At 40.2% G+C, this 24,558-nt stretch overlaps 2 protein-coding genes across 3 annotated transcripts in view; one reads left to right on the forward strand and one right to left on the reverse strand.

The window, feature by feature from the left end:
- The window catches only part of PHF8 (PHD finger protein 8), a 41,739-nt gene extending 33,370 nt beyond the window's left edge, over positions 1-8,369 (reverse strand). Inside the window, exons 1-3 of one of the 2 annotated variants that reach the window (XM_072430728.1) lie at positions 8,338-8,369; positions 5,592-5,758; positions 5,128-5,431 (exon numbers count right to left, since the gene is read on the reverse strand). The gene's annotated coding sequence lies outside the window, so the exon portion shown is untranslated. Of the gene's footprint in view, positions 1-5,127; positions 5,432-5,591; positions 8,247-8,337 lie in introns of those variants that run through there. The other variant, XM_072430730.1, reaches the window with a different exon arrangement.
- Positions 8,370-8,415: 46 nt separating this feature from the next.
- Positions 8,416-16,981, forward strand: NAA10 (N-alpha-acetyltransferase 10, NatA catalytic subunit). Its single transcript, XM_072430732.1, has 8 exons — positions 8,416-8,536; positions 10,610-10,708; positions 11,688-11,746; positions 14,015-14,060; positions 14,149-14,264; positions 15,160-15,204; positions 15,637-15,721; positions 16,555-16,981. The coding sequence occupies exons 1-8, from the start codon at positions 8,516-8,518 to the stop codon at positions 16,798-16,800; spliced, it is 717 nt and encodes a 238-aa protein (XP_072286833.1). The 5' UTR covers positions 8,416-8,515; the 3' UTR covers positions 16,801-16,981.
- Positions 16,982-24,558: the final 7,577 nt, after the last annotated feature.

The raw sequence follows: 24,558 nt of genomic DNA on the forward strand, positions 1-24,558 counted from the left end.
CCGCCGGCCGGTATCTTGTGTTCCGCCGGCCGGTATCTTGTGTTCAGCTGGCACCCGACGCTGGAGAGGGAGATCGACGGACGACGACGCTGGAATAGGAAAACGACGCTGGATGTGCACAGCGGGACCATGGAGGTAGGGATGTGACAAAAATACGGGGTTAACCATCCTAGCCATTTTTTTTTTGCCCGACCTTCGTACGGGCATAACGGCTAGGTGGTTAAAAAAAATTCTACACCCAGAATTTTGCTTTAGAATATTATTTTATTGTTATTATTAAACAGTTTTTATATAGTGCCAACATGTTACACAGCGCTGTACAATAAATAGGGGTTGCAAATAACAGACAGATACAGACAGTGACACAGGCGGAGGAGAGGACCCTGCCCCGAAGAGCTTACAATTTAGGAGATGGGGCAAGTGTTGCAAATTTCTTGACACATTGGGGGTCATTTATTTTTAACCATCATTTCGACAATTGATTTGTATTATAAGTGATACCGTACAATTTTATAATGATTGTACAATACAGATGTCATGCAGGTTGATCCAACTCATGTCATTCAAAGACCAGATTGTACATTTTCAATTACTTAAAAAAGAAGTTGGCTGAAAGAACAGGAATATACAGGGAGAGGTAAAAAAATGAATAAATGATATTTTATCAGCAAGTAACAGTAACTGTTGCAGTGCTTTATACAGAGCACATTGGTCCAGACTAAGGTACACAAAATACCACAGTAGTCTGGGTTATGTAATCCATGACATGCTATCCACAGTGACACACACATGGTGGTATATGGTTAAGGGACCCCTCAAATTGGTGGTCAGTGTAGGGGTCTTATACATTGGTGGTATGTGGTTGGGTCACCCCTACACATTTGTGCCCTTTTAAATTGGAGGTCAGTTGTGAAGTGCCCCTTACATGGGCTATTCACTTTATAGAGCACACTGCGCCATTCATCCTCTAGGAGTCAGATAGCATTTATAGGGCTCAAGTTATATTTTCCATAACTCAAAGTGCTCACTTTCCTGATGTAGGTAGTCCCTCCCCAAGGCTAACACAGAGCCTCCTTCAATCATTTTTGAGTCTTGACTGGCCCAGAGTCACTTCTTGACAACTTTATTTCATCAGGACAGCGTACAAGGTGTTATCTTATTTCCCAGGCAGAGGGCATGACTTGGTCAGTGGTGGTTTTGCAAGTACTAACGACAAGCAACAAGCCCAGCTTTAAGGGTCTAGTTAGAACTCCTGCATCCATCAGACCAAGGTTGACAGCTAGCTTGGCTGTATTGTTGTCATGGGCCTATTGGCTAGATAAGCCTCATCTTTAATTCAGCTTTTCCTGAAATTTTTAACATGGGTGAACCATTAAAAATAACGTTTAGGTCTTCATATAAGCCCTTCTGTAATTACTAAATCCACAGCTCACAGTATATTGGTCAGTCACTTCTCAGGAAGAATGGCTCCTACACTGCTGGTCATTGAGAAGAATGTCATCCTTACAGATAGCCAAAAAGATTCTTAGTGTCAGTAATACTGACCTGAGGGGCACAGATTTCTCATTGCTTAAGGAATCCCCAGCAACCCCTGGAGGAAATACTGCCTTAGATTTACCTCAACCTTAAGTAACCTGACTGCATTACATCCACGGTGAGTAAAACATTTTTTTAAAGGAGGAAAAACTTAAAATTGCATGGGCTTTTTAATATTTTATTACACAGTATTTATATATCACACCACATACCACATATTATGCAGCACTTTACAAAGTCCATAGTCATGTGACTAGCTGTCCTTCAAAGGGGCTCAAAATCCGATGTCCCTACCATGGTCATATGTCTTTAATACAGTCTAAGGTCAATTTTTTTTGGGGGGGGAAGCCAATTGCTCTATCTGCATGTTTTTGAAATGTGGGAGGAAACTGGAGTACCCGGGGGAAACCTACGCAAACACGAGGAGAACCTGAAAACTTCATGCAGATAGTGCCCTGGCACAGATTGGAACCTGGGACCCAGCACTGCAAAAGCCAGAGTACTAACCACTGAGCAATCATGTTGCCCACCATGCTGTTTTAAAGTATTTTGTACATTTGTGTTTGGTATGATGGGTCTTGCTCCTAAATGATCCTTTGTATATTATTGTTCACCAACAGTAGATGGTGATGTGCCATTCAAGTATTTAAAGCATACCTAAACTCAATATTTTTACTTTACATAGAAGTGTAGACAACCCTTCTAAATTTTTTAACCTTCCTATATACTTAGGGTTGTTTACAAAACTAAAATAATACACACACTAAAATGACCCCTGGGGTCACAAGGTTAGCTGTGACTAGAGTAAGTGACATCAAGACATGTTCTGAATTGTTCATACCATATTCACTAAAACAAAATCATATTTTCTATGACAAACCTTGAAGGAAAAAAAGTCAATGGGGACATATGGAATGACATTGATGAGGAATATGGATACTTCCATTGGTATTCTTCTTCTTGCAGTGTACAGATCCTGTAACAAGGCCACACATAGTCTTTGGGACGCCTTATCAGGCAGAACAATTTTCCGGTCAACAATGTCACTTCCGACCTTTCGAATGATATCAAGAGTCCTCAGATTTGACAACAGAGATATTAGAGCAAACGCTGACAAGCTTGCTCCCATCAGGGATGTCTGTGAGAGATGGGTGCAGCTCCTTCCACTGATGTTTCACCCTGGGCTTCGGGTGACAGTAGATGAACGTTTTGTCCCTTTCTGAGGAAAATGCCCCTTCCGGCAATACATGCCCAGTAAGCCAGGCAAATACGGAATAAAATCTGGGCAGCCTGTGATGCAAGAACAAGCTAAGTGTGGAATCTACAGGTTTACAAAGGCAAACCTGCAAGTGGCATCTTAGAGAACATCCAAGGAAAACGTGTAGTCCTCAATATGAATACTGGACTGCAGAGTCACAATATCATGTGTGACAATTTTTGTACTAGCAATGACCTTGGACAAGAACTTCTCGTGAGGAAACTTACCATGGTCGGCACAATGCGAAATAATAAACCTGAGCTGCCAACTGAAATTTTGCAGTTGCAGGGCAGGGCTCCACTTTCTTCAAAATTTGCATCTACAGACACCACCACTGTTGTTTCATATTGTCCAAAAAGTAACCAGAGTGTGACACGTATGTCCACTTTTCACAAGAATGCAGCTGTGCCATCAAGAACTGACAAAAAGCCCATATTTATCCTGGATTACAATAAAAAAACAAAGGAGGAGTTGACAACCTGGACAAGATGACTTCCACCCACATTTGTCAGCGAATGACCTGGAGATGGCCAATGGTTTTGTTTTATAACATCTTAGATGAGTCTACGTACAATGCATTTGGAGAATATTTTTTGAGGAGCTACAAAATTCCCTTGTCAAGGCGCACATTGAGCAGAGGAAACAGGTTCCACGAGACACGCTGCAGCCATTGTCAGACAGCTGCAGAGCTCGCCAAGCACTCCGTCTATGTCATCAACAACACAAAGAACATCAGCGCCAGCATCCTCAGCCAGCCCTGCCTCAGCATCAACCAGCACAGCCACAACTCCATTGAATCCACCTGATTCTAAAATAAAGAGGTGTCAGGTCTGCCCTAGCAATAAGGACAGGAAGACAAACGCTTCCACTGCAAAAAATATTTATGCAAAGAACACACTAAAAGTTTCACTTTTGGCCACATATGCATCTGAACAAACACAGACATGCATGTTCTTGCACAAATATTTTCTATTGGTTTGATTTGCTTGATTGGTTTTTGTTTGTTTAACCTTGCAAATCTACATTTTGTATTATTACTTGTTCTGCTTTTCTATTTTTGAAAGAAAAAAACTTTTTTTTGCCTTTTGTTGAAGTAAATAAATATGGGTCAAAACTGACCCGTAACACCATATTTGTTACTATAGTTAATAATATTAACATCAAAAGAAATAAAAAACAAACATTTAAGAGATATCTTTTATTTACTTATATAATTCTCTTAAAGGTCCAGTTTACGATTTTTTTTTTAAATAACAACGGAAGATATGCTATCAAAAAAAGGCCATTGGGGTCACACCAAAAATACTAAAACCAATATTTTTATAGATAAGGAAGCCTAACAAGGTAACCAAGAGGTAAGAAACAAATTGGATGAAAAATAATTGTTTTCAAGGTATTTTATGGCTGATTTAAGACAGGGGTCAAAACCGACCAGTTAACATCATGCATAGTAACAGTAAGCTAAGTATATTGGAGGATTCAGTGCAACATACTTTTTCAAAAAAAAAAAAAGGGGGGTTCTGCACCACCCCTTTAAGTCTAATTGGAGTGCAGAGCCTCCTGGAATACCTACGTCATGCATCCCGGGAGGCCCTGGCTGGTCATTCTGTGCGTGCTCCAATCTTGGGCATGCGCAGAAGGGCCATCTTTTCTACCAAGTGGAAAGAGATGCCGATCTCACGCATGAGCAGTCTTTTTTTTTCTCTTTTACAGCGGCTATGTGACTCGATGTTACACCTGTGCAGTGCGAGTTCAGGTGATGTAGCAAGAAGACCGGAAGAGAAGACAGAAGATGGCGGCGCCCGGGGCTTCCTCTGCACCGGGACAAAGAGGAGTCCCAGGACTGGATCGCAAGAAGGACCAGCGCCATCGAGGGATCTGCCGGATTAAAGGTAAGTGTAATTTTTTTGGTTTTAGTTTAGTTCCACTTTCAAGAGTTATGTTACATTAGAAAACAGCTTCATTTACTCTGTAACCTATGTATAAGTCAGAACACTTTGAACTTTTCTGAACTTTCTCAGTTTTTATGAAGATACCTAATATTATATACAGGATATGAGCAGGTGGTGCTAAATTTTACTGGTTCTTTGTTCCTAGTGCTAATGTTAGTGATAGCATCTGATTGTTTTTGAGCTTTAGATTCATTTTTTGTTCAAGAGTTCACTTTTTTTACCACTGTATAAGATCCAGGACCCTAAAACTGGTGCTGAACACCACCCTAGCCAAATACAGAGACAAATTCTCTATAGAATGCAGAGTAAAGCCGATAACATAAGCACTTAGGCATTCTTCTTTGCTCCAATGACAAACAGAACTAAACCCTCGATACTCACCTGTCCACCCTCCATCTTCTTCTTTCTTCACTTTCTGAAGACACTTTCTTTACTTCAGCCATCCTGATTTGGCAGACCGGGATGACGTAACTTCATTAGTTCATTTTTTCCCAGCAAGGGCAGGGGAAGCCATGATTTCCAAGTATACTGGCAACCAAAGCTGAAGCTGATCATGTGTGGCATTAAAAAGAGCCTGTATCATTCAACCCGAAAAAATGGGATGCCCATTTCTCTATCGGTAAGGGCTGCCCAATGCTGGAAGAGATCCGAAGAGGAAGAGTACCCTGTAAGTCACGTGACCAACCTAAAATAAAAATAAAAAACGATAGTAAAAAGCCACTCGAAATTTAATTTAATTAAGAACCCCTCACTAAAGAAAATTAAACCTAAACATTAAAGTTTTTGAACATTGAACATTTTTGATCTTAAAGAGGAACTAAACTAAAACAAAAAATGACACTTACCTTTAAATCTGCAGATCTCTCGATAGCGCTGGCCCTTCCCGTGATCTGGTTCCACCTCATCATGGAATTCCTCTTTGTCCCGGCGCTGAGGAAAAGCTGGGCGCCGTCTTCTTGACACCTCAACTGATCTCTCACTGCGCAGGTGTGAGATCAGGTGACATAGCCCACTGTAAAGCGGAAAAAAAAGAGCAAATCCGGTGGAGATCAAGACTGAAAGAGAAGGTGTTGCACCGTTTTCCTTTTTTTAAAAAATTAAAAAATAATTAACATTTTTCCTTTTACATATAAAAGTTGTCTATCCTTATATGTAAGAGTTTACGCCCACTTTAATGTTCGATTTAACTAAAATAAAAATATAATAATATTATAATAAAATAATATAATTAAAAAAATCTAATTCTCCAGCTCTTGTGCCATCCACCTCACAATATTGGAAGTGCTATTTCATATCATGCATGACCACTCATTCAACAAGTCCATTTCACCCCATAGCTTTGGCACTGCACCCCCTATCACCCAGCTCCCCACTCTCTGTCCCCCTATCACAGTGAAGCTGCACTCCCGACGCCTGGTTGACCCTGCTGCACTAACACTGCATTCCAGCAACCCTGGAACCCTAGTGACACGACTATGGACTTTGTACAGCGCTGCGTATCATGATGGCGCTATATAAATACTGTGTAATAATAATAAAACCCAACGTGGCAATCAAGACTTATTGGGAGCGTAGAGCCTCCCTTGATACATACGTCACACATCCTGGGAGGCTCTGGGTGCTCCTTCTGCACATGCTCTAATCTCGGACATGTGCAGAAGGAGCATTTTCCTCCTAGGGGAAAGAGAATCTGATTTCACGCATGTGCAGTGAAATCAGCACTCTTTTTTTCCCCTTCACAGCGGCTACCTCACCTGATCCTGCCCCTGTGCAGGTGACGAAGAAAGAAGATCGAACCGAAGACCGAGGATGGTGGCACTCAGTGCTTCCTCTGCGCCAGGACGAACAGGAATTACAGGACGATGCAGGACAGGATTGTGGGAAGGACCAGGGTCATTGAGGGATCTGCGGGATTAAAGAGAAGTAAACCCAAAACAAAAAAAAAATTATTACCTTGAATCCCTCAGTGCAGGTGTCCAAAGGTTTCTTACATCGGGTCCCGCGTCGTCCCGGTAGCCGTTTTTGGGCCAGCGTACCAAGCGCTGCCATCTTCTCCTCTTCTTACTGAATTCTCTTGCTACATCACCCAACCCAGGCACGAGATCAGGTAACGTAGATGGGAAAAAACTTGCAGATCTCACTGCGCATGCGTGAGATTGCGAATTTCCTTCCCTTTTGGCAAAAGGGCTCCTTCTCGGGCATGTGCAGAAGGAGCAGCCGAAAGCCTCCTGGGATGCATGATGTAGGTAGATTTAATCACCTAGGTGATCGAGAATTAGTGGGCGGTACTGCACCCCTTTTTTAATTTTTAAAAAAAAAAGAGTGTTGCATTTAAAAAAAAACACCAGCTACAGCAAGATTCAATCATAGATAATAAACATTTTCACTTCTAACGTGAACACTGGCCGTTAAGTCCTCCATTAACATTAACTCATTGACCTTACTCAGCCAGAGCCAAAGGGACGATGGATTTTATGATTGAATTTGCAGAACTCTTATGGGGCCAGTCATGGAGAAGCAACAATAAAAAAGCCAGGTCCTCAGAGACCTCCTGCACCGTTAGCTTCTGACACACAATCCTAACTGTTAACCAGAACTCAGAGAGTCGAGGACACGACCAGAATATATGTAGCATTGTGCCAGTGTCCTTGTTACATCTCCAGCATGTCTACTTTTTTTATGTAAAGTGAAAATTCTAAGTTTAGGTACGCTTTAAAAGTGTGATTTTTTTTTTGTTTGTAGTTTAGTTCTGCTTTAGGCACCTTCATGCCACCCTGCAATGGTCACAATACCCTCCCCCCCAAGTGTCTCTTGTCCTTAAAAAACAGTGGTCGCCAACCTTTTTGGTCCCACAGACCACTAAAATTACCGGCTCCTGACCGGACATGCGGGGGGAGCCAGGTGTCACTCGCCCAAAGTGAGGTCATGAATACATAACCCCACCCACTCAGGCTCAGATCTGCGATCGGAGAATGGGCAGGTTGTGTCCAAGGACACAGCCCGCCCACTTCCCTGAGCATGGGATCTGTATGGGGGACATGGTCCGCCGCTCTGGCCGGTGCGTACCCCCAACAGCGTCCCTCTCCTTACCTTGCTCAGGGGTGCACTGACCAGAGCCACGGCCATCGACCGCTGTTATTATTAATAATAAACAGGATTTATATAGCGCCAACATATTACGCAGCGCTGTACAATAAATAGGGGTTGCAAATGACAGACTAATACAGACCACTGTCTGTATTAGTCTGTCATACAGGAGGAGTGGACCCAGTGATACAGGAGGAGAGGACCCTGCCCCAAAGAGCTTACAATCTAATAGGTGGGGGAATTTACACACAATAGGAGGGGAATATGTAATGGTGGGAAGTAGTGATGGTTTCAAAAGACAGAAGAAGATGGGTAGGCAAGTTTGAATATGTTATAAAATGTTTTCACCCAGCAGTCTGATCTACCATTTTTTGTTATTATTAAAAGTGATTACATTTGTCTATTCCCCAGTTTCCATGCATAAATATGCAATGGTAACACTGCCTTTTGGATCTTCCCTAACATACCTTGTAGGAAGCTAAAAACACAAAAATGTTTGTTTACCCCAAGACTGTCAATCCACGTGCAACCCCCCCCCCCCCTTACTGTTACCTCACCAAATCATTACTTCCGGGTCACAGACCACCTTGTAACCTTACCCTGCTGTGCTTCCTGTCACGTGACGTCTGCTTCCCCGCCCTCTCCTTTTCTAAGAAGCTCTGTGCTTTAGGACACCGGCGCTATGAATATCCGAAACGCACGGGTGAGAGGCGAATTTAGGGCAAATGTGTGGGTGAGGGGACCGGGCAGGGGGTGCGGGGTGTATTCCGAGGAAGGAAGCGCGTTCAGTGATGAGGTTGTGTTGAAAAAACGGCATGCTTGTATTGGAGACATTGCATGAGAAGTATGGCTGACATTCCCATGATGCTTCACGCCTGGCATGCTGAGGCTCTGTGTGCTGGGCCAGCTCTCCATGGGTACATTCCTAATATATGGGGATTTTTATTGAGGAGACCAGGAGGCACTGAGTATAGTCAAAGAACATTGCAACATATGCCTGCTATATTATTATTCATAATAAATAGAATTTATATAGCATTAACATATTACGCAGCGCTGTGCATTAAATAGGGGTTGCAAATGACAGACAGTGACACAGGAGGAGGAGAGGACCCTGCCCCGAAGAGCTTACAATCTAGGAGGTGGGGGAAGTATCGCACAATAGGAGGGGAGATATGTAGTGGTGGGAAGTAGTGATGGTTTTAAGAAACAGAAGAAGATGGGTAGGCAAGTTTGAAAAAATAGTGTTTTGAGTGCTCTTTTAACCCCTGGTGATTCTGAGTCTGGCTCGGTAAAATAAAACATGCTGAAAGCAGTAAACCAGTGTCACACTCGGGGTAGCTAAAAAACACCTGGTCCCATCGGCGGCGTCGCATTCATTTTAGCTAAAAGTAATAAGTAAAACACTTACCTGGTGCCATTGGCGTCCTGCCCGTCCTTTGGCCGCGTCCTCTTCCTCCAATCTTCCCCCAGCGAGTGGGCTGACGTTCCCGGTGACGTCGATGCGTGCTGGAAATTCAAAATATTTTGTATTGGATTCAATACAAAATCACTGTAATGAATCCAATACAAAGTAAGTAATAGATTGAATATATGTGTATTTTTTTAATATATAAATAAATATATATATATTTATTTCCTTATGGCCGGGCGTACCACCCAGCACTTTTCAGAAACCACCCAGCTGGTTTTGGGTGGTTACTGAAGAGTTGGGTCAAAATACAGGGGATTCCACCCGGCTCCAAAAAATTTCTGGGTGGAGCACTCATAATATATATGCTACTGTACAGTTGTATTACAGGTTCCAGTATTTTTAAGCACCTTTGTTTTTAACAAATTTTTGTATTTTTTTATTTAATTAAATATTGGACTTATTTCGGTGAGTTATGCCAAAGAATTACAGACCTACAATGTAAAAGAAATTTCCATGCAAACAAATGTGCCGCTTTCGGCATAAAAATACTGATATAATTAAACCTCCAGGGAGCTTAAATGAGCAGAAAGTAGGAGCAAGCTGAATAGGACGGGGAAGACCATTCCAGAGAGTCGGGGCAGCTCTAGAAAAGACTTGTATCTGTGCGTTTGATGAGGTTATGAGTGAGGAAGTCATTAGTAGGTCATTGGAGGAGCGGTGAGAGCGGCTAGGGGAGTATTTATCTACCAGGTCAGAAAGGTAAGTTGGACAAGAACTGTGTAAGGATTTAAAGGCAAAGCACAGGAGCTTAAATTTTATTCTAAGGTGAAATGGAAGCCAATGGAGAGAACTACAAATAGATGCAGCAGAAGAGGAGCGGAGGGAAGGATGGATGAGTCTGGCTGCAGCATTCATAATAGATTGTAGAGGAGAGAGTCGGGTTGGTGGTACACTATCAATGCTACCTCTGCCAGCCTGAGCTGACTGCCCCTCTATCATGGTGCACTATCATTGCTGTCTCTGCAAGTTGTCTACCCTTTTATGTAAAACATCTATTAAACCCCATTGTTGGTAAACATTTATACAAAAAGAGATTTCAACTGCTCGTTCGTTTCAAAGCTTTCAGGTGCTTCAGAACTGGTTGACAGACGTAAGCAGCAAACGCCCTGTTTAACCTATCTTAGTCATACAAATAATCCAGAGGTTTTCCTTTTATTGTTTATGGAGGAACTCCGTATACTGCAAGCCAGAGAAGTTAATGTTTAGATTGTTGTTAATCTCTACTCATGAGGGTTCTTCATGTTCTTCATGCCTTTTTTTCCCCATATTTTCTGTACTGACTTTTGCAACTCCTCTTTACAGCCCGAGGACCTCATGAATATGCAGCACTGCAACTTGCTGTGTTTGCCAGAAAATTACCAGATGAAGTATTACTTTTACCATGGACTCTCCTGGCCACAGGTACGTTGTGTGTTTCACTTGGTGATGCCTGAAAATTTATCACTTTTATTTTTTTTCTTTATTTTTCCTTCAATGGCAATACTGAAGTCCCTCCAGGACATGGTTGGCTCTATGGTGTGGTCCTTTTTTATTTATTCATTTCATTTTTTTGCATTGTTCAAGATAAGATATAGTGTGTTTCATTCTGAAATCTATGCAGAAGAACTCAAGCATGTTTGCAACAAAGAAAGTTAGATTTGCAGTGCTGGCTGAAGCATTTCAAGTCACCTTTTTATAGTGATATGAATGGTCGAAAACATTCATTTTTTTTTTCTTTTTTCTGCTGAACAAGCATGTTTGTAGTCCTGGCATTGACCTTATCATTGGTGATGACCCAACATTGGTGATGACCCAGTAATAATGGTTTTGCAGAATACCCTGAAATAGGTTAGGCAGGGTATCTTTTAGTAGACTGTTTATTTGTTACCAATTCTACCTTACCAATTAGGTTTAGGGGTAGCCTTAACATTCATGTTATCTTCAGTTTATTAACTGTAGATTAGATTTACTAAAATGTTATTAAACCTTATCTGTCAGTTGGACTTTTTACCTGTCAGTAGATCTGTACGAACCAAAAATATTTGGTTTGCTAAAGCTGTGTGCGTCATAACTGATTGCCATTTATTTTAAATTAAATATTTTTTTTTTATCCTGTGTAGCTTCCTAGTAGTCATTCTTTTCAAAATGTCACACTCCAAGATGGCTGCATGGCATTTCTCAGGGCAAGGTTTAATGATGATCACTACAGCTGGCTTTTTCTATGCCATTTGACAGGGTGACAACACAGGAGTAAAAATAGTAGCAGAAGAGTGAGCCCTGTCATTCTATAACAAGAAATCCCCTAACATTATACATTTGGTGAAGTTGTTTTCACAACTGTTAGGTGGGTTAGTTGTTGGTTATCAAGATGAAGCATTGATCCTTGTTATTATTTTTCTAGCTCTCTTACATTGCAGAAGATGAAAATGGAAAAATTGTTGGTTACGTCTTAGCAAAAATGTAAGTATTCCCAGTATTCTACTGATTTACCACTTGTGTCAAACATTTACATTTTTGTCTCCTATTTAGATCTTATAACTCAAGGTAAACCATTACTACTTAGTCCAGTAATTTCCAAATGCAGCCACAGCAGTGTCCTTGCTATGAGACGTATCCTGAAAGCCAGACATACATCATCAGTACTAAAAAGGTTCTCACAACCTCCAGTCAGATTCAAACATATCATTGTTGAAATGTACTTGTTAAGTCTCACTGAAATCCTCATGTGGTTAGAGAACTCAAATTAGCCCAATGGTTCCCCTAAATTGTCTATGATCTCTGGAAATGTTCTTTAAAATAAATCTATCTTCAAAAGGTATGGTAGATGCCATTGTTGCAAATTCAGTCTACATGTGTCTTTCAGAAAAGTAATGCTTAAAGCGTACCTAAACTCAGAATTTTCACTTTACATCAAGGGGGAGACAACCCTTTTATTCTTTTCATCAATAGGGAAAAAATTGCAGATCTTACGCATGCGCAGTGAGATCGGCAAGTTTTTTCCCAATCTATGCCACCCCAACTTGCCCACCTGCGCACTGAGAGATAAGGTGATGTAGGAAGAAGAACACTGAAGACAAGAGAAAATGTCGCCGCCTGGCACTCCCTCTGCACCGCGCCGAAGACAGATACCAGGACGACATGGGACCAGATAAAAGAAACCTCCCTCCTTTTTTTTACTTTTTTTGTTTTTGGTTTACTTCCACTTTAACTATGTATCTATACCCAGGAACAAAAATGTAACCTCCCTGGCGGTAACCCCGAGTGTGTCTCAGGTTAAAAAAAAAAAGGAGTTGCTAAAAACATAAAAAAATAAAGACTTACCTGATCCCATTGGCATCCTTCAATGTCCCATCCTCCCGTCAGGTCCAATCCTCGGGCCCCATTCTCCTCCTCTGGTCTGTCCCCCAGGGAGTGCACTGACATTTCCAGATTAACTGTATTGAATACAATACAAAGTAATCATTATATTATTTTCCCTCACTTTGTGTGTGTGTGTGTGTTATATTATACACTAAGGGAAAGAAGTATTTGATGCCCTCCTAAACATTTCAATGATCCAGAGGAGAACTGGGTGAAAGTGTTGTGGTCAAATGGGACTAAAATTGAGCTCTTTTGGCATCAACTCGACTCGCCGTGTTGGAGGAGGAGGAATGCTGCCTATGACCCCAAGAACACCATCCCCACCGTCAAACATGGAGGTGGACATATTATGCTTTAGGGGTGTTTTTCTGCTAAGGGGACAGGACACCTTCACCGCATCAAAGGGACAGTGGACGGGGCCATGTACTGCACCTCCTTCCCTCAGCCAGGGCTTTGAAAATGGGTCGTGGATGGGTATTCCAGCAGCAAAGGAGTGGCTCAAAAAGAAGCACATGAATGTCCTGGAGTGGCCTAGCCAGTCTCCAAACTGGTTGATAGGGGATCAAATACTTTTTTTCACTCATTATCAAGCTCTGACTTTTGAGCACTGGGTTTTGAGGGTTCTTTTGTTGTTATTCTGTCTCTCACACCTAGAATAAACCTACCATTACAATTATAGACTGGCCATTTCTTTGGGCAAACGTACAAAATCAGCAAGGCATCAAATACTTTGTGTGTGTGTTGTACCGCTTTTATACATATAAATCCAGACTGAAATGAACCGCCCAGAAGGTTAATGTATTTTAGGTTTTTTCCCCTGTTTTCCTTTTCTATTTACCTCGAGATCCTACATACTTCTGTTCTAGAGTAAAAATGCTCATTCACTCTACTGTAGCTGTGAAAACAAAGTGTTGTTATTCCAGGACAGATTTTTTCAAGACCACAGTTCACATTCTCCATAGCATGAAGGAGGTGGTTTATAGTCCTTGAGATAGTTGTGAATGTTTCTAACTAATTAGTAAGCAGAGGCATAGGGTTCATAAAGTGAATGTTTCCCTGAAATACACTCTGTAAGGATGTATTGACACCCCGGGCCCTTTTTTTTTTTTTTTTTTTTTTTACTTTGAAATTCCAGCCAAAACTTAACTTTACTTTAGAAAGTTGGCAGGTTCTGATTATGTTGGCCCAGGTGCAGAATGAGAATTTTATTTAGCAAGTTAACAGAGAAAAAAAGGAATAACAGTGGAAAACCATAACAAACACGTTTTGTGGTTGAAGATGAATGCATACATTTTTGATACAAGTAATGTGGATTTTGGGTGAGGTTTTGATTAAATATCATGGATTTCCTTTTTTTTTTATTTGAAGGGAGGAAGATCCAGATGATGTTCCACATGGCCATATCACTTCTTTGGTATGATTACTTTTAGTATGTACACAACTATAGCTAATTCACTGTGTTTATTGCAATATTTAAATCTGCATTTTTTTTCCTCTCCTAGGCTGTAAAACGATCCCACAGACGACTAGGTCTGGCACAAAAATTGATGGATCAAGCTTCCAGAGCAATGATTGAGAACTTCAATGCTAAATATGTTTCTTTGCATGTGCGGAAAAGGTATACTGCCTAAAGTGCTGCTTATGCCTGGTCTAAATATTCGTTTTAGTAAGACAGAAGTTGTAATTGTAAAGACTGGAAACTTGAGTTAGGTATTAGGAAAGTGCAGCACACACAAAGGATCAGTTTTTTTTTTTTTTTTGGAATTTGCAAGGCTTACGTTGATGTTTGCCATTTAACTTTGTTAAGAAGGCTGTAGGGAGCAGAAGGTTTACAAACCCAGAAGAACCCTAAGACTGGCAGTGAAGTTGTGGTACTATTACCACTGCTTCATCTACTGAACTGCCTCCTTGTGTGTGTGATGCGACATGTAGTCTCTCACCCACAGCTACCCAATAATGAATAAATTGGGGTGGCAGTGAATGGCTCAGAACCATTCACTGCTGTAAGCTGGTAAATGTACAAATGCTGGTTCTTCAAGAGCTAGAGCAGTGCTTTGGGCTCTAAACCAAGACTAGTGGTGGTGATACATCCAAACCATTAGAGGATGACATACTTTCAGTGGCCAGCACTTTAGAAGGCATTCTTCCTACTGTCCACCACACTAAAGTACTGTGTGCTGTCTATATAGTATCCTTTATATTAGACTACTAAATAGTATTTATACCAGGGGTTCCCTGAGAACCTGAAAGTTATTTCAAGGGTTCTTCCATGTTACAAGGGTCAGGAAACACTGCTTAGAGTATTTTGGCCCCCTCTGTTCACGCATTCAAATAGCAGTATAGCATCCCTAACTACTTTTTAAGATCTTACTGTAAGTTTCCTTTTGTTTTTAGTTTCTGAATGTATTGCAAAACAATATCATGGTTTTTATTTGGGAGTAATAACTAAGCAAGTCATTATTTTTATTTTGTTATTAATCTTGTACAATTTGTTTGTTTGTTGTTTTTTGCAGTAATCGAGCAGCACTTCATTTATATTCCAACACCTTAAACTTCCAGTGAGTATTCAAATTTTTTATATATGTTTTTATATTAACACACTGAGCAATTCTGTGGTGTATGCGAATAGCTTTAAGTACTATCTGTAGTTGTTTCGATTAATCTCTGAGCTAGTAGTATTTGTTCACATTGAGATTGACGTGTTCTGTAAAGTTATTTCACCACTCTGTAACTTACATAGTTCTAAGTCCTTGCTGTGATTATTTCATAAAAAGTAGGCATTAATTTAACCTGTTTTAGTTCATTACAGTCTATCATAAAGCTGTCTTTTACTATGTTTAGATCAGAAATTTTTTTTTATAGGGCTAGGTATTCAAGCAATAATATACTAAATTGAAATATACTGAAGCATGCTGTTAATTTTATGATTTCATATTCATAGGACATTTTTTGTAGTTTACATATAATTCTTTGTTACTCCCTATTTGTAGAATTAGCGAGGTAGAGCCTAAATACTATGCTGATGGTGAAGATGCATACGCCATGAAGCGAGATCTCACCCAGATGGCTGAAGAGGTCAGTAAAGCCACTATCTGTATGTGGAACATTTGTTCTAATAAAATATTGTTTAATGTGACTTATGTATTCTTTGTTTGCTTGCTTGCGATTGTATTAGAGGATAATAAACATCAAAATGTATTTTTTTCATACATTTTTGGATATGCATCAAACGTAATAAGGGTACAATTATAGGAATGGGTGGCGCGACTAGGGAGTATAGAGTCTCCTCTTTTCCCAGTGGTGTTATATTTTCTCCCCTCTATTTCTTTTTTAGCTTTATTTAGGTATTTTAGCTTTATTAGTCAAACAGTATGCATAATAAACTAGCAATAAAACCACAAAAAAATGCAATATAAGACCTTAAATGTGGAGCACTGTGCATGTTAAAGAAGTTTAATGAATAAAAAAATACAAATAGAGGAGATATTCAGAGAACTCCAAACATTTTTTATTGTTGTATGATATTTTATTTCAAAACATTTTAAAGAGCGTTAAAGAAATGTTAAGCCAGTGAGTTCTCTATTCTTCCAGCTCTGACAATGAATTTATGTTCTAGTTCCTAGGAATAATTTTTAAATCAATTTCTGGCTCTGCATCTGCATCTGTGGTATTAGGGACATTTTAATACAGTGTGCATTTCCAATATCTGTACAATCAATATCCTAAATGTGTGACGTGTACAAGTTGGAAGAGCACACTGATCAATCACATTTTTATCAAGCTATGGCCCAGAGGTGACCTTAAATAATTCAGGCACTATTCCTGCAGGCTTGGCTCCCTTAGTTAATTTACAATGAAGTCTTAAATACCAGAAAAATATACTAAATATTTTTTTTTTTATTTTACAGTTAAGGAAACAGATGGAACTAAAGGACAAGAATCGACCTCAACCCCTGAGCTCTATAGAAAACAAATCTGATAATAGGTCAGGTCACGTTGGGGACTGCTGTCGAGATGAGAAGTGTGTTGGCACCACTGGAAAACGTGATGGAATGGAGGACAGTGGGGACAGCAAGGACGTGAGTGAAGTCAGCGAGGCCACAGAGAGCACAGACGTCAAAGATAGCTCCGAGGCTTCAGACTCTGCTTCTTAAAGGGAGCGTCCATGCATTAAATTTGTTAGGTTACTATGAAAGCCATTATTATTAAGCTAGCAGCTTCGTTTAATTGAAATCCTTCCCTGGTGCAGTTAAGATCGATCATTAGTTTGTCATTTCACACAGGAAGAACAGTTTGTAAATATACAAAGACAATAAACTTATGGTGACAAGCTGACCTCATTACTTTATTATTATCTGTGTCTGTCAGTGCTACCTCAAAAAATCCAATCACATAATTTATGGACTGACTTTGATGTTTATAGGTTGCCATAAAACATACAGTTCTAATATTGAGATATTTTATATAATGCAACTAAAAATCATTTTGTACCAGATATTTTTTTTACTTTGAAAAAAAAAACAAACTGTGAAATTACAAACACATAATAATACGATACATAATAATACATACATAATAATAAGATACATACGTAAAACAAAAAAGATACATAAAACAAAAAAAAAACAACATACAACACATTAGGGTAATACAATCAAGGAAACCAACCAATATTGTATTTATACTATATATATATATATATATATATATATATATATATATATTTGTGCATAAACAAAACAGACAAATTATTGTGTTTCAGAACCATGGTGAAGACAATGTTAAAATATTAGAAACATAAAAGGGGACTAATTGAAGGCAGGAAAATAGGAGAATAGAAAACGCCAGTTAAAGATAAACTAGAGGGGAGGATTTTCGTAATGATACTTTCGTTCCATAAGAGCAATATTTAGGCTGTTTGAAAATTTGGCTTTTTTTCTATATTTTTAAAAATACTAAAGCTGATGGATCAGCATGTCAGATAGGTAATTAGCATTTCAGAAAGAACCAGTTGCAGTCTTTAACATTCAGCACAGGCCGCCTATGTAGAATCACCTGTATGTGAAAGTCAGTCTGCTTTTTAAAAGTCTTTAAAGCACTCCATTTGAGGAGGATAAGTATAGATATAGGGATTTCTAACATTTTAAACAAACTGCTAACAGGTTGCGCCACTGCATGAGGCTTGTAAGATTCCTAAAACCTGAAACTTGCTTGTAGCTTGTTTAAAGGGCCAGTCACCTCTGCCATTAACATGTATATTTAAACCATATTGAAACTTCCTTTGAAGCTGCAAAAAAACTGGGTGAAAAATTATTTTTTCACCCACACACTGAAGCCTGAACAGTTTAAAGCATGTCTTGGCCCTCCACTACCCTTCTTACCTACTGCAATGTGTTACCAGTCCAGCCCTCAATACTTTTCATCCACTCCCAAAAAGGCTGCAAGAATGAACAGCATCATTTGCTTTTAAAAATGAAAATTTGTACAAGCATGCTTCGCAGCACTCCACCACACCCTTGTAAAATTAAAGCCGGACATAAACTGTTGGCTGCTGTTCCAAAAAACCATTGACGGCATTGGTAACTGGCATCTAGAGCTGGATGTAGTGCATCGTCAATGACACCCAGAAGTGTGTAATACAATTTTTGTGAATGGAGTACTGACAAGGTGGCAGAAGCAACAGCAGGAGGAGGCCGAAAAATGTCTGTATTTCTCAAAAAATACAGGTATTTATTTCTGATACCTCTTGCTATCTATCAAAAAAGACAAAAAAAATTCTGTATTTCTCTCCAAAAAATACAGATATTTAATTCTGATACCATTTGCTATCTATCAAAAAAGCAAGAACAAATTCTGTATTTCTATCCAAAATATACAGATATTTAATTTTGATTCAGCTTAGACGACCTCCCAAGGTGGTTGTTTGGCTGCCATGGCTGGTGGAACTGCCGTAGGGATCCCTGCTGCTGTTGCTGGCATACGGAAAGGCTGAGCACAAGTCCCTTACAAGCACTTCTTGGTAGTGCTGCATTTTAGGTCCCCTGTATTGGGTCAGATGAGTTGTTCTATCTCAGGCTTGTAACGTTGATCAAGTAATGTAGCAATCCAATAGTCGTCAGTCTTTGTTTTTATGTGCTGTATGCACAGAGGGCTCAAAGCCCCCACAGCTAAGGAAATTCTGGACCCAGAGTCCTGTGGGCCGAACAGCAGCACAGGGTCGTCCTCCTCTGCCTGGTCTTGCAATCCCCGGAACATGCCGCCTTGTGTTTGGATGAATGGATGCCATGTACCCTTCATATCCTCCTCTCCCCCTTCTCCCATTCCTGCAGTCCCTTCCTCATCCTCTTTTACGTCCTCCTCATCCTCTTTTACGTCCTCCTCTTCCTGGATTTGCTGTACACTATGCCTAGTCCGAGCTCCACCATCATCTGTTCCAGCAGGCATATGATGGTGATGGTGTCACTGACACTGATCCCTGCTGATCATCCTGATCGCCTCTTCCAAAGGTGTCAATACAGTGCACAAGTCCTCAGTTTGCAGCCACTCCACAGGGCTGAAGTAAGGTATTGTAACATCAAATGAGCACACTAGCCACGTAATCCACCACCGCATTCTGTTGTTCAGCCAGCCACTGCAGCATGTAAAAGGTGGAATTCCAACAAGTGGCCACACCACAAATTAACCGGTGCAGATTGAGGTTTTGCTGTAAATCAACCACTGGCACTGGCTGTGTATGACCAGTGGAATTGCGCTGTCAACTTTCAGGAATGCGTCCTGCTCCGCCTCTCCAACCCCTCGGTGAGACTCCTCTACGTACACATGAACATTCTGCTCTACACAAGACTTTCCAGCCGAGGAGGGAGAAGTAGGAGGAACAGGTGTATCAGGGGCCATAGTTTGGGACCCTGCGAAGCCTGTGTCTGGGAGGAAGAGGGGGTGCAATTGCTTGACCCAGGCTGGATCATGTACTCCAGTACCTGTTGTTCAAGGTGCGGTAATAATAAACGCACACCACCACCAGCAGCTCTAAAATGTCTAAGGTCCGGCTGGGTTCTTGTTCTCGATCCTGCAGTTAAAAACAAACCCATACTGCTTTCCTTGCCACCCCTGGCAAAGCTGCCCCTTCCTCTTTGGCTGGACATAGTTGAGATGTTTGTGTGGCTTCACACCCTGCAAAATACTTTGGAGCTAATATGCTTCACTAAGTGTAAATTTTTACACTAAGCATAATTTTTTTTGGGGGGGGGGGGGGATTTACCCTAAAAATGCAAGTGCGCTGTGTGTGTTGTATGAGGCACTTTTCTTTAGCGGTGTTACTTGTAATATGCAGCACGGTATACAAATGTGACGTCCGTCACTGCATCTGTCTGACTGTCTGACTTTAAAATAATTGACTGTGACATGTGCATGCATCCATTTTGTATGAAGACAAATGTCCCTTCAGACCTTTTCGTAGTTCTTCCTTTTTTCATTTGGCATCTTCAATTTGAAGTTTTCTTACTTGATAATGTAAAGTGCTCATAAACAGCAGACTTTATTGTGCTTGTTGACAGACTGTTTGCCATTGTGAATGGGGTGCCTCTTTCACTAAAATATAAATAAAAAATATGTTATATTAACTAGCATATCCTTTGATTTAAATACAAACATACACATAGTCCGGCACTATTGCAAACATACATACAACACAGCACTATACACACAAATAAGCTATAGCCCTGCACTAAACTTAGACATATATTTTCATATACAGAAAAACATGCACAAACATATTTACTATACACAACACAAAGCCCTACATTTTATTCAGAAACATTCACACAATATGCACTATACACAAACATTCATACATTCCTGCACCATACACACAAACATACACATAGCCCCGCAGTTCTTTCCAGAAACATGCACACAACCTTCACACAAGCAGCCATGCAGTTTTTTTTAAACTTTATTTATAGACACAGAAAAGACAATGTACAAAATTATAACCAGGATATCATCAGAACAGTACAAATCTAGAGTAGGAGAAAACAAACAATAGCAGGCTCAAGGTTAGTGTTACAAAGATCGGGCAGTAGAAAACATCAGCAATATACAAAGATCATAATAAGTAGCAATAGTTCGACATATTACATTGGTAAAACATCATTTGTGCCCATTCCTTGTTTTGTGAAAAATTTGTCCTTGTTGTGTCCTCCATTTTCCAAAATTTTCCCTGTGCCAAACACTGCTTGAAATTAAAAAAAAAAAGGAACATATGTTCATAAACCAGTGAACCAAAATAAAAACAACCCAAACTCGGGGTAGGGGGTGGGGGAGGGAAGAAGGGAAACTTTTCTGTTCCGGTAAATTAGCACCCTTTTTTTTTTTATTTCCCTGTCATCTCTATGTCATGGTGTGTCTGGCCCTCGGGGTGTAAAGTGGATCCCAATAAATGGCGCACCACACTACCCATAGGGGGTCCCGATCTTATGGGAAATGTATATTATGCCACGTGGAATATCGATACCGGTGTAAGACTTGGCACAATTCAGCTGGCACCAGGGAATATTCCATATAAGCATACCATTTATCAAAAAAGTTTGTCACAGCTTTGTCATCTGCGTCTGCCACCTCTAACAAATCCCTACGGTATAACATATCCATTAAGGATTCTATCAATTTCAACCGAGGTGGATCTGCGTGAATCCACTGTAGCATTATTGCCCTACGGGCGGCCAGTAAGCACCAGGATATCCAGTTTTTTGTCCCCCTAGCTAGGTTACATACCTGCACATCCCAGTTCCCAAACACACATAGAAGAGGTTCCATTACCAACTGTAGTTTCGTTAATTTGTTAATGTAGGAAAGGACCTCGGTCCACAATAGTTGGATTTTGGTACATTCCCAAAGGTTATGTTTGACTTTCACTTTTTCACAAACACATCTCAGACATTTAGTTTGCCTGGTCAGGGCATTGAGGTGTTCCTCAGTAAGCGGGCAGAATACCTTATAGGCTCTGTGGACAATCTTAAATTGTGTTTCTCTCCACAGTTCATTTAGGGTAGCCTGTCTTACTACAAGATATCCCTGCACTGTTTTATCATACAGGGCCCGGATATCAAAGTCTTTTTGCCAACCTTGGGACAGCCCAGCCAAAAGAGGTTTAGAGTAGAGCATTAGCAATCTCGGATATATGGAAGATATGGAAGGAGGTATTACAGACAGCAGATTATCAAATCTATCCCGTTCCACTACCTTAGCCGGACTCAATAGTATCGCCTTACAAAATTTCATAAATTGTAGGTAATATAGTGGATGTGGGGCCTGAGGGGGTGGGGCATAATGCCGAACCAATGCCCTCAATGTTACCGGTCTTGGAAGATCTGGCGAGAAAAAATCACCCACGGTCCGTAGGCCCTTGGCTGCCCAGACTCGGTAGCACCTATGGTCCAGGCCTTGGCTGAACTGAGGGTTGCCTTGAATCGGTAAATATTTAGACAAAGAACATGGTAACTCCAGCTTACGTCTGAGTTCCCTCCAAGTAATTATCGTATCCCTAACCAGTATGTTGTATTTAATGTCTTGTGAAAGTTGTGATATTTTATTATGTAAAAGTGCTACTAGGTGCCAAGGATGGACTAATGCTTTTTCCAATTCTGTGTTGGAGTAATAGGAGGTATCTTTGATTCAATCCATGACATGGCAACTAGTGCAGGCTAGGTTATAAAGCCTGATGTTTGGGAAATTAACGCCCCCTTCCAACACTGGGGGTTGCAATTTAGGCAACTTTATCCGAGGCCTCTTACCCAGCTATACAAATCGAGAAAAGAACTCATTTAGAGCTTTTATGTCAGCATGCTTTAATAGAAGTGGTATGATTTGTAGCGGATTCAATAAACATGGAAAAGATACCATTTTGACAAGGTGGCATCGCCCCATGAATGACAATGGCAGCTTCTCCCACATTCTTAGTTCTTTTTGTCTTTTTTAGAATATTGGCGGGTAGTCGAGTTTGTATAGAGATGTGGGGGACCTGCATATATGTATCCCCAGATATATAATATTGTCCTTGACAACCGTAAAAGGTGAGGTTGGTATCCACTGCCTGTCTCTGATATTGGTCAGGGGAAGTATCTCACTCTTTGAGAAATTGATTTTCAGTTCTTCTACTTCTCCAAACAGGGTTAATATATGCTGAATAGTATTTATGTCTGCTGTGGGATTAGAAGTGAACAGTAAGATATTGTCTGCAAAAAATGGAGGTTGTGTTTACTACATAACGTAACAGGGGTTCGATTGCCAAATTAAACAAAAGTGGTGAGAGAGGGCAGCCTTGCCTTGTGCCTCGGCTCAATGGTATGGTATAGAATAGGAAGCCTGGGGTGTTTATCTTGGGGGTCAGAATACATGGCGGCTAATAAATTATAGTAAGGTCCTCTTATACCAATTTTATTCAGCACTTTGAACAACCATGGGATGTGCACGTTATCAAACGCTTTTTCAGCATCAATACCTAATATAGCCAGGTCTAGTTTTGGTTGACATTTAGCATCCATGCAGTTTTAAAATAAACATGAACACTTACAGTTGAATCCAAAAAGCTGTTGCTCCAAGTTCCTCTAAGCTCTTTTAGCAGACAGAAGAAGTTGAGCAGGCGCTGCTGCCTTTATCCTTTTTTGCTGATCTTCTGCTGAAGACAGGGCAGTGGGAGGCTCCAGGGCCAGGGGGCCACCTAACTAACTTCCTAGTATTAGGTGGTGTGCAAAATGAAGTTCAGCCCTGCATGGGAGCATATATGGAGAGTGCAGACAAGACACCTGAACACACATCAGGCCAAAGCACTCACCTACACCTATATCATTATACTTGTTTACACTCAAATAACCTAAAAAAAATAAAATGAGAACACTTTTTGTAAGGTACATAATCTAGATTATATTATTGTGAATGTCAGGTTGTATATTAGCTCAGCTGAACTTCACACTAGTAGAAATACAACTAAGCACTGGGCTTTATTCTTACATCATAATTTAAATTATTTTTGCATCATAATTTCAATTTATCAGGAGTCAGAGGCAGCACATTTTTATTGACTCCGACTCCAGGTACCCAAAATTGTCACCAACTCCTCGTCTATGACTCCAATTCTGACTTCACAGCCCTGAGTGTAGCAACTATAATATATTTTGGTACACATAAGCCATGTACTATCATTGTTCATTTTTAGCTATACGGCACCAAACATGATACACATATGCAGGGGCTACACATGACAAGCTTGCATGCGTGACATGAACAAACAATTGCATTAGAAGAGAAAAGGACCTTACCTAATATAAATGAGCCAGGATCATATGCATTACCCTCCTCATACAGAAGTTGCCACTATTTGCATTGAAAAAAGTCTGCCAGCATTGTGCAAAATTGAATACCAATTTTTCAAATATGTGCAAAGTTTATTTATTTCTCATGCACCCATCACTCTGCTTTACAATAAATGACTCTATATAGAGTCCTGTTGTCTATAGTGCTGAATCAGGGCTAATAAAACTTTCCCACCAATGTATTTTTGTATATTGAAAGATTTGACATTTGCAGACACCTGAATAGTAGCAATAAATGTGCATTTTAGAGTGGCCAATGTTTCTAAGATTTGTTTGGCTTTTATAAATCTGCCTCAAAGTATTTGGAAAAAAAACATCTGTTTACTGGTCCCCGACAATCACCCAGTATTTTTTTATTTAGATAAGGGGTAAACATCAATAGACAGGTTTTTACACAATCACATACCTAATACAAAATTTAACACGTTACGAAAACAAAACATACAAAATTTAACACGTTACGAAAGCACAACAATAACAGAACAAGTAAAAAAACAAGAAATGTATTTACCAAGTGACTCGTTCAAAAAAAAAAATTTATAT

Source organism: Pyxicephalus adspersus, chromosome Z (assembly GCF_032062135.1).
Source record: "Pyxicephalus adspersus chromosome Z, UCB_Pads_2.0, whole genome shotgun sequence".
Taxonomy (NCBI): Eukaryota; Metazoa; Chordata; class Amphibia; order Anura; family Pyxicephalidae; genus Pyxicephalus; species Pyxicephalus adspersus.

What these genes read in the sequence shown, in the direction of transcription:
- NAA10 (XM_072430732.1), top strand. Translation starts at nt 8,516, where the DNA reads ATGAATATCCGAAACGCACGG. An exon ending in ATGGCCATATCACTTCTTTG is followed by an intron (nt 14,061 to 14,148) that starts GTATGATTACTT and finishes TTCCTCTCCTAG; the next exon opens with GCTGTAAAACGATCCCACAG. An exon ending in TCACCCAGATGGCTGAAGAG is followed by an intron (nt 15,722 to 16,554) that starts GTCAGTAAAGCC and finishes TTTATTTTACAG; the next exon opens with TTAAGGAAACAGATGGAACT.